Here is a 12,495-nt window from a genome sequence, read left to right as displayed (position 1 = left end):
CCTGTAGTCCCAGCTACTGGGGAGACTGAGGCAGGAGAATCGCTTGAAACCGGGAGGCGGAGGTTGCAGTGAGCCAAGATTGCGCCACTGCACTCCAGCCTGGGCGACAGAGGGAGGCTCTGTCTCAAAAAAAAAAAGTGAAAAGAGGTCAAGAATCAGGTTTAAAGAAGGGCACATTTTTGGTAAGTAGATTGCAGATGAAAAGGAATTTCTATATTTGTTATAGAGGGTAGCTCCTTCATTAAAATTCATTTTCTCCATATCAATAAAGCTATTTCTTACTTTATCCAGGTTTTTAAATATTAATGCAGGCCGGGCGCGGTGGCTCATGCTTGTAATCCCAGCACTACCAGGAGGCTGAGGCAGGTGGATCACTTGAGGCCAGGAGTTCAAGGAACAGCCAGGACAACATAGCAAAACCCTGTCTCTACTGAAAATACAAAAAAAAAAATTAGCTGGGCGTGGTGGCGCATGCCTGTAATCCCAGCTACTCAGGAGGCTGAGGTGGGAGAATCGCTTGAACCCAGAGGCGGAGGTTGTGGTGAGCCGAGATCATGCCACTGCACTCCAGCCTGGGTGACAGAGCAAGACTCCGTCCCAAAAATATAGTAATAAAAAATAAATATTAATGCGGCATAATGATACTTAAGTACCCCCTTCTGGAAAGCTTGTATGCTTGGGATACACAGCTCAAGGTGGTCATGATGTGTTATTTTCTCTGCAATCTGTGGGTAAAGTTTATCAACTCCAGAAAAGTATTGGAACTTAGGTCCTGACCTCTGTCTCCATAGCTTTTTGTTCTGATTCAGTGTTTGCTAGAGTGGTCACTGGACCTGGTCATTAACTGGTACTGCAGGATGCAGGGTGCACTTTGTGAGAGTGAAGGTAAGTTACAGCTGGCCAGCATCAGAACTGGGGTGTCCAGAGCCTAGGTTTTTTTCTACATCCATAGCATTAACAAACGACAACAACAACAACAACAAAAAACTTAAAAAAAAAAATCCCTCACTGAGGTTGCCAAATCTGTTAACTTTGAAACTGAATGTATTAAGAGATGGGGTCTAGCTCTGTTACCCAGGCTGGAGTATGGTGGCTATTCACAGGGCCAGTCATAGCACACTATATCCTAGAACTCTTGGGCTCAAGAGATCCTCCTGCCTCGGCCTTCCAAGTAACTGGAACTATAGGCTTGCCACTATGCCCAGCCAGAACGTCATTTTAAACAGATTTTCTTGAGCAGCTACTTAATACTAGTTAGCCATTCCTAAACCTGTAGGTCTTGACTAATGTGAGGGCATATTTGAGACAACCCAAACTGACATCTTAAGTTATTAATTTTAATGTATCAGCTAACAACTGGGAAGCTACTTCTTTGGGAATATGAGAAACAAGAGTTTTAAAGACCCAAGCAAGAATACATCTCCAGTGTTTTCACCCTGAGGGATATGAGTTAGTTTGCTGAGCAGCCATTTGGCACAGCTTCCGTGAGTTAGGTTGTGAGCCGCCTTCGGCTCAGCAGTCAGTATGGAGCAGAAGCCACAGGAGGTGAGCCGCTGGCCTGCTACCACCGAGGAAGACACTGAGACACTGAGTGCTTTCCAAGTTGTGCAGAATTTTGGTGGGTGAGGAGGATGGTTGTGACATATGGATTTAATTTTCTTGAAGTTATTGTTTATACTGTAATTGGTTAAAAGATAAGCAGGTGAGGTTATCAAAAGGCAGTAGATCCCAACAGCTTTTGAAAATGGGAAGAGTGAAATCCCTGTGCTGTCTTCATAGAGCAGTGTGTGGAGTAGGAAGTACCTGGTTACTGTGCTCATCTAGGGCAAAGGTCGGACTAAACAGCTTTCTCATCTGCCATGCAGCGGGGAGGACCAGTTGGAGAGGTTGCTTTTGGCTCTCACACCTTAATGTAAAAATCACTTTGTGAAAAATGCAGCTATCGCCTCCTTCCTCCAAGATTCTGATTCTGTCTCAGTTAGGATCCAGGAATCTGCATTTTAACATCCACACCAGGAATTCTGATGCCCAAGGTTGAGCAAAACTGACTTAGGGCATACGGACAGAGGAAGCCTTAGTGTGGTCTTAGTTGAGTCTCATTGCCTGGGGCAGTTCCAGGAGGAATAGGCTAAAAGGGACTTGAACTGAATTCCCCACCTTGTATTTTTTGTTTTGAGGAGAAGTGAGGTTAGATCAACCAGGTGATGGGGGCTAGTAATGGGGAGATCTCTAAGGAGAGGGGAACCAACCCTTTTGGCTAGGAGATGATGGGTAAGAGTCCGTGCTTTAGGGTCATTCTTCCTCAACTGAAGGGTGCATTTTGCTATACTGCTAATATTTCGGTTTATTCATTGCTGTCTCCCCTCTAAGCTGTTGAACTACCAGGTAAAAACAGATGCATGAGTGGATGGGGCCTTTATTGTAGAAGATGCCACACTTTTTGCACTGTCCAGTGTAGAAGCCACTGGCCATTAATTTAAATTGAAAATAAATTAAAATTGAGTTCCTCAGTTGCACTAGCTGCATTTAAATGCTCAGTGGCCAGTGGCTACCTTAGGAGACAGTGCAAATACGGAACAATTCCACCATCACAGACACTTCCATGACATAGCACTGCTCTAGAGAGTAGAGAGGAATTCAGTGGAAGGCTGTCCAGGGAGTAGGGAGTCCAGCTGAGAATGGAGAGCAGAGGGCTCTCCTAATAGGGTTGGAAATGCAGATGTGTCATATAGGAGATCCAAGGTCCAAGTCTTTGCCCTTGCCCTTCCCTTCCTCCACCCAAACTTCTACCTCTTCCAGGCCTACGCCACTGCTAATCCAGCATTAACCACAAACTGTATTTCAGTTTTCCTGTAGGACTTAATTCTTTTTTCAGAAAACGTGCAAAAACATTTTCTGCATAACAAAGCAACTTCATATTTCAATTCTGTAATCACAGAACTATGTTACTCTAGGCATATTTTGCAGTGAACGCATTTGTGTAATATTTTCTCCATTTCTGTTTATAAGATTGTTATTTTGCAGGTAGAGTTGGGGGTGAGAAAGCATAGAGCTGTCAATTTATAGTTTATTAGTAAGCAGTTTCCCTTCATTTCCTTTTCTTCATATACTTTGGCTTTTAAACTAACCAAAACAGAAGGGTCTTAGAGTTTGGGAGTCAGAAGGGGGATGGGAGTTCCTACTATATTTTACTGCCATAAGTCAAAAATAATTAACAAAAATCAACTTTTTTTAATAGGTGGGGAAGAAAACATGACAGAAACAGATGCCTTCTATAAAAGGTAAAGCCGTGCTCTTTTCTAATAAAGGTCTCTTCCTTTGATGGTCATGATCAGCCTACAGAAATCAAAGCAAGAATGGGTCCTGGGAGCTAGGAAGTAAAACTGAGTAGGCCAAGTTTTAGCCTTTGGGGAGCTCATTTGTAGATAGGCAGGTTGTGCTGCCCCTCGTTGTCGAGGGACCTGGAGTGATGTTCAGAATGCATATTAATTGGCATGGCATGAGCCTAGAACTAGAGCTCTGTTCTGAGCCTTGTGGTTATTCTTGGTTGCTGGCTCCTGGGGGCCAGGGGAAAGACATCAAGGCAGAGGGTTAGGGATGTGTCAGGATGGCACATGGCTGCTCTTTACCAATTGGCAGAGAGATATTTCAGGACTTTCCTTATTAGCATGGCCTTTCCTGGAGCACACCAGTGGAACATCAGCCTGGCAAGGAGGAAGCTCAGATCTCTACCTACATGTTGACCTAGAACTTGGAGGGGCTTATTATTTAATATGACTTGAAGTGATTATTTTCCAACTTTTCATTAACAGAGAAATGTTTGATCCGGCAGAAAAGTACAAAATGGACCACAGGAGGAGAGGAATTGCTTTAATCTTCAATCATGAGAGGTTCTTTTGGCACTTAACACTGCCAGAAAGGCGGGGCACCTGCGCAGACAGAGACAATCTTACCCGCAGGTAGTAGTTTTATCTACCTATCAAGATGAGGCAGTTAAGTGATAAAATTACTTTTGGCCAGGTGTGGCGGTTCATGCTGGTAATCCCAGCACTTTGGGAAGCCAAGGTGGGAGGATCACTTAAGGCAAGGAGTTTGAAACAAGTCTGGGCAACAGAGTGAGACCTGGTCTCTACAAAAAATAAAAATCAATTAGCTGGGTATGGTGGCAGTAGTCCCAGCTACTCTGGAGGCTGAAGGGGGAGGATTGCTTGAGCCCAGGAGTTCAAGGCTGCACTGAGCTGTGATCGTGCCACTGCACTCCAGGCTGGGTGACAGAGTGAGACCTCGTTTCTAAAATGAAAAATAAAATAGTTTTTTTTCCATGTTTCCAAAAGAAAAGTTAAAAAGATTAAAAATTAAAAAAATTCCAGACTTCTATAAGTAGGGAAAAAAAGTTACTTATCATAACTTGTCAACACTAATGAGGTAACAACAGATCAAGAGTGTTGGAGGATGGACCTTGCTTTGATGCAGCCTCCCTTAAGAACTGGCCTGAGTTGGCCGGGCGCAGTGGCTCACTCCTGTAATCCCAGCACTTTGGGAGGCCGAGGCGGGCAGATCATGAGGTCAGGAGATCGAGACTGTCCTGGCTAACACGGTGAAACCCCATCTCTACTAAAAAATACAAAAAATTAGCTGGGTGTGGTGGCAGGAGCCTGTAGTCCCAGCTACTTGGGAGGCTGAGGCAGGAGAATGGCGTGAACCCAGGAGGCGGAGCTTGCAGTGAGCCAAGATCAAGCCACTGCACTCCAGCCTGGGTGACAGAGAGAGACTCTGTCAAAAAAAAAAAAAAAAAAAAAAAAAGAACTTGCCTGAGTTATCTTCCTTACTCTGTTCTATTAAATGTTGACAGGCTTTTGCATTTGTACTAACATTTGCATGGTAGACAACAATACTCTAAATTGAATCGGCTGTCATTATGATTAAATCCTTTCCTACCATGGTGAATGAAGGGAAAACCACCATTGTTATATTTCTTTTCTCCTAAAGAAAGCAAATTTATGTGTCATTAAAATGTGTATAGATTCCTCCAAAGTAAGGGTATCTGACAACTTTGAAAAGTTTATAGGCTAACATTTCATTTAATATATCACTAGGTTTTCAGATCTAGGATTTGAAGTGAAATGCTTTAACGATCTTAAAGCAGAAGAACTACTGCTCAAAATTCATGAGGGTAGGTAGTTTTGCTATTATATAGTTCATCTTCCTCTAATGAGACCGAGTCCTTTATCCTATCTGTAAAGACAGGTACAAGTAATTACTTGTGTGACAAAAAAGGTATTAATTTAGCACAGGTTACAGGTTTTGGGTATGCTTCTGTGTTTCCATTACCCAGCACATTTAGAGACCCTTGCAAATAATTATGCCTCTAAAGTTTATATTTAGCATACCACTAGTTACAGTCTATTGTAGAAATGAATGAAATGACCCCTTCAATTGGCAGTAAAAGCCTAAAATGCAAATACTACAGGTGCTGGGCAGTCAACAGGCTCATTTTGTCATTGACTCCTTTCATGCCCCATTTTCTCACTGGTTTCCAAATAGTGTTAGTTTACATTACCTCCTTTAATTCTCACAACATCAATATGGGGTAGGTATTCTAATTACAACAACCCATATTATAATCATCACTGCATGCCAACCATTAATTTGCATAATTACTTTAAACTTTCTTCAGAGCTCTTTTTTTTTTTTTTTTTTTTGAGACGGAGTCTCGCTCTGTCACCCAGGCTGGAGTGCAGTGGCGCAATCTCGGCTCACTGCAAGCTCCGCCTCCCGGGTTCACGCCATTCTCCTGCCTCAGCCTCTCCGAGTAGCTGGGACTACAGGCGCCCGCCACCACGCCCGGCTAATTTTTTGTATTTTCAGTAGAGACGGGGTTTCACCGTGGTCTCGATCTCCTGACCTCGTGATCCGCCCGCCTCGGCCTCCCAAAGTGCTGGGATTACAAGCGTGAGCCACCGCGCCCGGCCAAGAGCTCTTCTTTAAACTGCACATCATTCTAACTTTGGCTGCTTTTACCAGCTTTTCTACTTTGCTCAGAAGCTTTGGAGGACATCAGTCTCATGTCACCGCACCTGGCCTTGAGTACTCTTTTGGAAGCTCTAAGTGCTATAATCTTTTTTTTTGAGATGGAGTCTTGCTGTCCGCCCCCAGGCTGGAGTGCAGTGGCATGATCTCAGCTCACTGCAGCCTCCACCTCCTGGGTTCAAGCAATTCTTCTGCCTCAGCTTTCCCAGTAGCTCGCCCCCATGCCCGGCTAATTTTTGTATTTTTAGTAGAGATGGGGTTTCACCGTGTTGGCCAGGCTGGTCTTGAACTCCGGCCTCAAGTGATCCACCTCCTTCGGCCTCCCAGAGTGCTGGGATTCCAGGCGTGAGCCACTGTGCCTGGCCCTAAGTGCTGTATTCCTATAGTGAAAGTGCAGCAATGCGTGGGGAGCTGTTGAGCAGCAGTTTCTGGGTCTTTCCACTCTGCTCTAAGGTCTCTGCTGATTCAAGGAAATTTTTAGTTTATTGCCAAAATAACTTGGATCTTAAGTGAGATTCCCTATCATAATCCCTTTATGTTTTCCACATCATTCTGTGTTTTAGAAAGGCTAATGAAATTTGGTCAAACTCTATTACTCTGAACTTTAATAAATTTGGATTTAAAAAATAAGATACAGTATGGTATATTCTGTTTGATTAAAGACTAAAGTTGTTTCATTACAGATATTTTACACTTATTAAAGAGTAGGCCAGGCATGGTGGCTCATGCCTGTAATCCCAGCACTTTGGGAGGCCGAGGCAAGGTGGATCACCTGAGGTCAGGAGCTCGACACCAGCCTGGCTACATGGCAAAACCCCCTCTCTACTAAAAATACAAAAATTAGCTGGGTATGGTTTCGAATCTGTAATCCCAGCTACTTGGGAGGCTGAGGCAGGAGAATCGCTTGAACCCGGGAGGTGGAGGTTGCAGTGAGCCAAGATCGTGCCACTGCACTCCAGCCTGGGCACCAAGAGTGAAACTCCGTCTCAAAAAAAAACAAAAAAGACAAAATCACAAATTTTCCTCCTCCCCAGTCATGTGGATGTAACTTTATTCTTGTGTTAATAAACTGAATTTTTATGTGGAGATAACAAGCATCATATTTTCATTTCTGTATTCTCTTTTGGGTCCTTTATAGTGTCAACTGCTAGCCATGCAGATGCCGATTGCTTTGTGTGTGTCTTCCTGAGCCATGGTGAAGGCAATCACATTTATGCATATGATGCTAAAATCGAAATTCAGACATTAACTGGCTTGTTCAAAGGAGACAAGTGTCAGAGCCTGGTTGGAAAACCCAAGATATTTATCATTCAGGTAAGACTGATTACATTATCATCTTAATTATAAAGTCTGTCATTCTGAACATGTGATAAAGGTCTAAAAGCCAGTTTTGAAAGTAACTTTCTCCAGTAATTGGACAGGCCCTTTTTGAATTCTGGCCAATCATAGTTGCACTTTGAGCTGTTAGTAATAATTCTTTGACACTCTCATTGTCTATATTACAAAATAACAGCATTTGGATTGACATTTGAAGTGACTCACAAAGTAACCAATGTGCTACTCCCTGGCCGAGCCTGATATCAAGGAGAGCCATTGGAAAACATACCTGCTGATTGAAGAGTGCCACACAAGGCAACTTCATCAGACTAAGTTTACTTGTTTGGGAGGTGGAGAGCATATAAACCAGTGGAAAGAATGGAAAAATAAAGCCTTCTAGTCCTATCCTGTCTCATCCCTTTCACATTGCCCCTTAAACCAAGATTGTTTCCCCGCTGCCAAATTGGTTTTAGGGATAAAAGTATTTTTTACAGGCGTGAGCCACTGCACCCGGCCAAAGATTTTGAACTACAGAAGAGAAACCTGACATGCCAGTGTCACGATTCTGTATTTCCATGAATGGCATGGAGGACATGAAATAACATTATGTTAGTCTATTCTTGCATTGCTATAAAGAAATACCTGAGACCGGGTAATTTATAAGGAAAAGAGATTTGATTGGCCTACAGTTCTGCAGGCTGTACAGGAAGCATGGTGCTGGCATCTGCTTCTGGTGAGGCCTCAGGAAGCTTACAATTATGGTGGAAGGTGACAGAGAGCCAGCATATGACTTGTTGGGAGTGGGAGCAAGAGAGTGCCAAGGGAGAGGTCCCAGACTCTCTTAAATAACCAGATTTCATGTGAACTGAGTGAGAGCTCACTTATCACAAGGGGATGATGCTAAACCATTCATGAGAGATCCTCCCCGATGATCCAGTCACCTTCCACCAGGCCTCACCTCCCACACTGGGAACCACATTTTAACATGAGATTTGGAGGGGACAAACATCCAAACCATATCAAACATGAAACTGCATTTCACATCCTACCATAAAGCCTTGTTTTGGGGTGAGGAAGTGGCTGTAAGTGAAGGATGACTGCCTCATTTCTGGTTTGGTCAACTGCATTGGAATGTCTGTGGGACATGGAATTGGTGATACAGGTGTAGAACCTAAGACAGGTGGCCTCGGCTGGAGAAATAAATCAGGAGGTGGTCGTGGAAGCTATGGGATTAGATGAGTTTACTCATGTTGAATACAGCCTGAAAAAGGAGCGTAAAACAAAACCGAGGGGCACCCATGAGGAATGGACTGAAGAGGGAAGATACTGAGGATGGACACCAGGAGAAAAACAAGAAACAAATAATGACATGATTGTTTCATGAAAAGGGGAGTGGCCAACACTGTCAAACACAAGAGTATTGGAAATAACTAATGAGCTACTATGGGAAGAAAGCCACAAATGAAATCGTTTGACAAATGAAATCGTTTGCCAAGTTACTTTATCTCTCTATGCCTTAGATTCTTGGTAAAAAGAGCACCTGCCGCATGGGGTGCTGGTGCGGGCAAAATCACCTGACTTAATGAATGAAAACCACTTAGAACAGTGCCTGGCATATGGCACGCCCTCAGTAAAGGCTCGCTCTTACTCTTATTGCAGTTGACTGGGCAGGTGATGTCATCAGGTTAAAGGTGTTCTATGTTATATTTAGGAAGGACAGTAGAAAAAAGGCCTGAAAATAAGCCTGCTGATACCAAGATTAAAATCTGCCTATAAAAACGGGATAGTAGGGATTTTCTATTTATTTTATGATTCGAAATCATTCAGGACTTTCTTTTGATGCTCATAATTCTTTAACCATTTCAGAACTGATTGATGCATTTATAATGCTACAACAGAATCTTATTAGCTGACGGTATTCGTGTATAGGGTGACCATAACAAAGTACCACAGACTATGTGGTTTAAACAGCGGGAATTTATCGTCACAGTCCTGGAGCTGGAAGTCTCAGATGAAGGTGTGGGGAGGATTGGTTTCTTCTGAGGCCTCCTCCTTGGCTTGTAGGTGTCCGTCTTGTCCCTGTGCCTTCATATGGTCTTTCTTCTGTGCATGTCTGTGTCCCAATTTCTTCTTATGAAGACACTGGTCATGTTGGATTTGGGTTCACCCATATGACCTCATTTTCCTTAATCACCTCTAAAGGCCCTGTCTTCAAGTATAGTCATAGTTGAGGTATTGGGGCTAGGACTTCAACATATGAATTTTTGGGGAACACAATTCAGCTTTTAAAAGTCACTTATGAGAAGAGTTTAATGTTAGCCTCTGAGTGAGTCAGAATTTAATGTTAATTATGAGTCTAAATTTAATGTAAATTCTGAATGAGTCAGAATTAGTGGGTAAAAATTTGAGACCTCACTGTTTAATGGGCACACAAGGAAGAAAGTGCATTAATAGGTATCTCCTCAGGTCAGGCTGGATGTCATTTTAACTCCTAACAATTGATAGCAGCAGCCAGGCAAGCAAAAGTCAATCTGGAAATACACTGCCTGCCTAAATAGAAACACTTAGGTCAATACTATAGCTTTCAAAAGGGAAGGTAACACCGTGTGCCCTGGGTGTGGTTCATCTGTAAGAAATTTTAAAACCACAAGCTTTTTCTTCTATAGTATACCCTTCTACCAACATAATTTGATGTATACTTGGGGATGCCAATTTTTTCTTAAAACAAACATTAACTAAAAGAAAACCTAAGTAGGGAAACAACTTTGTTGGCTTTTGTGCCCTCTAAACCTGAATGTTTTGCTTCTGAACTGCTCAGAATGTGGTTTCTGTTGTAATGAAGGGGTACTGGCTTACACATTCACTGCACACATTAAGCACTGGGAAGGAAACAGTAGGCAAAGAGGTGGGTTTTTCCTCCTTGTCTTGTCTTGTAGGCATGTCGGGGAAACCAGCATGATGTGCCAGTCATTCCTTTGGATGTAGTGGATAATCAGACAGACAAGTTGGACACCAACATAACTGAGGTGGATGCAGCCTCCGTTTACACGCTGCCCGCTGGAGCTGACTTCCTCATGTGTTACTCTGTTGCAGAAGGTGTGTGGTGTTTAAAACAAACATAATTGCCTCTCTTGGCTAAGGTCCTGTAAGTTTCACCTTTGATTGGTTTGGGTCAGATCTTTCGGTTGGGACATAGTGATTCCATCCTGAAGCTCACAGACTTAGAATTTCTTTGACCACATGGCACAGAGTGATAAATGAAAGTGTAAAGTACCTTACAGAAAAATAATTCCTGAGAGTTATATTGAGTAAAGCAACAGTCTAATTAATTATATTAATATTAGCAGCCTACCATCAGTTACTGAGGGTGGTAGTGCCATTGTGGTAATTGTCATGGAAAGCCTTTTTTTTTTTTTTTTTTTTGAGACAAGGTCCCAACTCTGTCACTGAGGCTGAAGTGCAATGGCATGATCATGGCTCACTGCAGCCTCAATTTCTCAGGCTCAAGCAATCCTCCCACCTCAGCCCCCCTGTAGGTGGGACTATAGGCATGTACCACCATGCTTGGCTTTTTAATTCTTCTGTAGAGATTGGGTCTTGCTATGTTGCCCAGGCTGGTCTCAAACGATCCTCCAGCCTTGGCCTCCCAAAGTGCTGAGATTACAGGCATGAGCCATTGCATACGTGTGTGTGTGTATTTTTTTTTTTTTTTTTTTTTGAGAGAGGGTCTCACTCTGTTGCCCGGGCTGGAGTGCAGTGGTCCAGTGTCGGCTCACTGCAACCTCTGGTTTCAAGTGATTCTCCTACCTCAGCCTCCTGAGTGGCTGGGAATACAGGTGCCTGCCACCACACCCAGCTAATTTTTGTAGTTTTAGTAGAGATGGGGTTTCACCATGTTGGCCAGGCTGGTCTCGAACTCCTGACCTCAAGTGATCTGCCTGCCTCAGCCTCCCAAAGTGCTGGGATTACAGGCATGAGCCACCATGCCCAACAGAAAAATATTTTGATACTGGTTCTTTGCTTTTGTAGTAAATAATTTTGTTTGACTTTTTAGTAATCTCATGTCTCAATCATTGTCTATCTTGGGAATTTTTTAGGAAATGGAGGAAATTATATAGAATTAACCCCGTGTATATAAAACTATATAGAATTAATCTCTTTTCCCATTTGAAAAGAGTCAAAAAAATTTAAAGCCATATATATCATGGACACATCTTAAGACTCTTCTAAGGATTTTTAAGAACTTCTGTAACTATAAAGAATACACACAGTAATTGAAAGCCAGAAAACTGCAGCAACATTTTCCTTCTCACTTTTTTAGGATATTATTCTCACCGGGAAACTGTGAACGGCTCATGGTACATTCAAGATTTGTGTGAGATGTTGGGAAAATATGGCTCCTCCTTAGAGTTCACAGAACTCCTCACACTGGTGAACAGGAAAGTTTCTCGGCGCCGAGTGGACTTTTGCAAAGACCCAAGCGCAATTGGAAAGAAGCAGGTTCCATGTTTTGCCTCAATGCTAACTAAAAAGCTGCATTTCTTTCCAAAATCTAATTAATAGAGGCTATCTATCTTATTTTACAATCTGTATTGAAAATGTCTTTCTCAGCCGGGCGTGGTTACACCTGTAATCCCGGCACTTTGGGAGTCCAAGGTGGGCGGATCACCTGAGGTCAGGAGTGCGAGACCAGCCTGACCAACATGGAGAAGCCCCATCTCTACTAAAAATACAAAAAAAAATTTAGCTAGGCATGGTGGTGCATATCTGCAATCCCAGCTACTTGGGAGGCTGAGGCAGGAGAATCACTTGAACCTAGGAGGGGGAGGTTGCAGTGAGCCGAGACTGTGCCATTGCACTCCAGCCTGGGCAACAAGAGTGAAACTCCATCTCAAAAAAAATAAAATGTCTTTCTCTTCTTTTTATATAAATATCGTTAGGCTGAAGCATTATGGTCCAATGATTCAAATGTTTTAACGTTTAATGCCCAGCAGAGAACTGCCTTAAAAAAAAAAAAAGTTCATGTTGGTCATGGTGAAAGGGTTTGATATGCAGAAACAAAATCCTCAGGAAATTAGATAAATAAAAATTTACAAGCATTTCTATTATTTTTTAATAAACTGCAGGGTTACACAAAAATCTAGCTGA

General features: G+C 42.8%; 2 protein-coding genes across 7 annotated transcripts in view; one reads left to right on the top strand and one right to left on the bottom strand.

The window, feature by feature from the left end:
• MCUB (mitochondrial calcium uniporter dominant negative beta subunit) overlaps positions 1-12,495 on the bottom strand; it is a 139,524-nt gene that overhangs the window by 760 nt on the left and 126,269 nt on the right. The gene's annotated exons all lie outside the window — the stretch shown is intronic.
• CASP6 (caspase 6) overlaps positions 1-12,495 on the top strand; it is a 23,010-nt gene extending 10,515 nt beyond the window's left edge. For 3 of the 5 annotated variants that reach the window (XM_030799130.1, XM_030799129.1, XM_003269360.4), the window contains 6 exons: positions 3,239-3,281; positions 3,813-3,959; positions 5,097-5,173; positions 7,169-7,344; positions 10,284-10,443; positions 11,669-12,495. In XM_030799130.1, coding sequence (XP_030654990.1) covers positions 3,253-3,281; positions 3,813-3,959; positions 5,097-5,173; positions 7,169-7,344; positions 10,284-10,443; positions 11,669-11,907 — 828 coding nt within the window. In that variant the 5' untranslated portion in view covers positions 3,239-3,252 and the 3' untranslated portion in view covers positions 11,908-12,495. The other 2 variants (XM_030799131.1, XM_030799128.1) reach the window with 2 other exon arrangements.

The sequence above is a fragment of the Nomascus leucogenys genome, chromosome 18 (assembly GCF_006542625.1).
Source record: "Nomascus leucogenys isolate Asia chromosome 18, Asia_NLE_v1, whole genome shotgun sequence".
Lineage (NCBI taxonomy): Eukaryota > Metazoa > Chordata > Mammalia > Primates > Hylobatidae > Nomascus > Nomascus leucogenys.
Note: the sequence above shows the minus strand (reverse complement) of the source record. Positions and strands in the feature narration are given on the sequence as shown.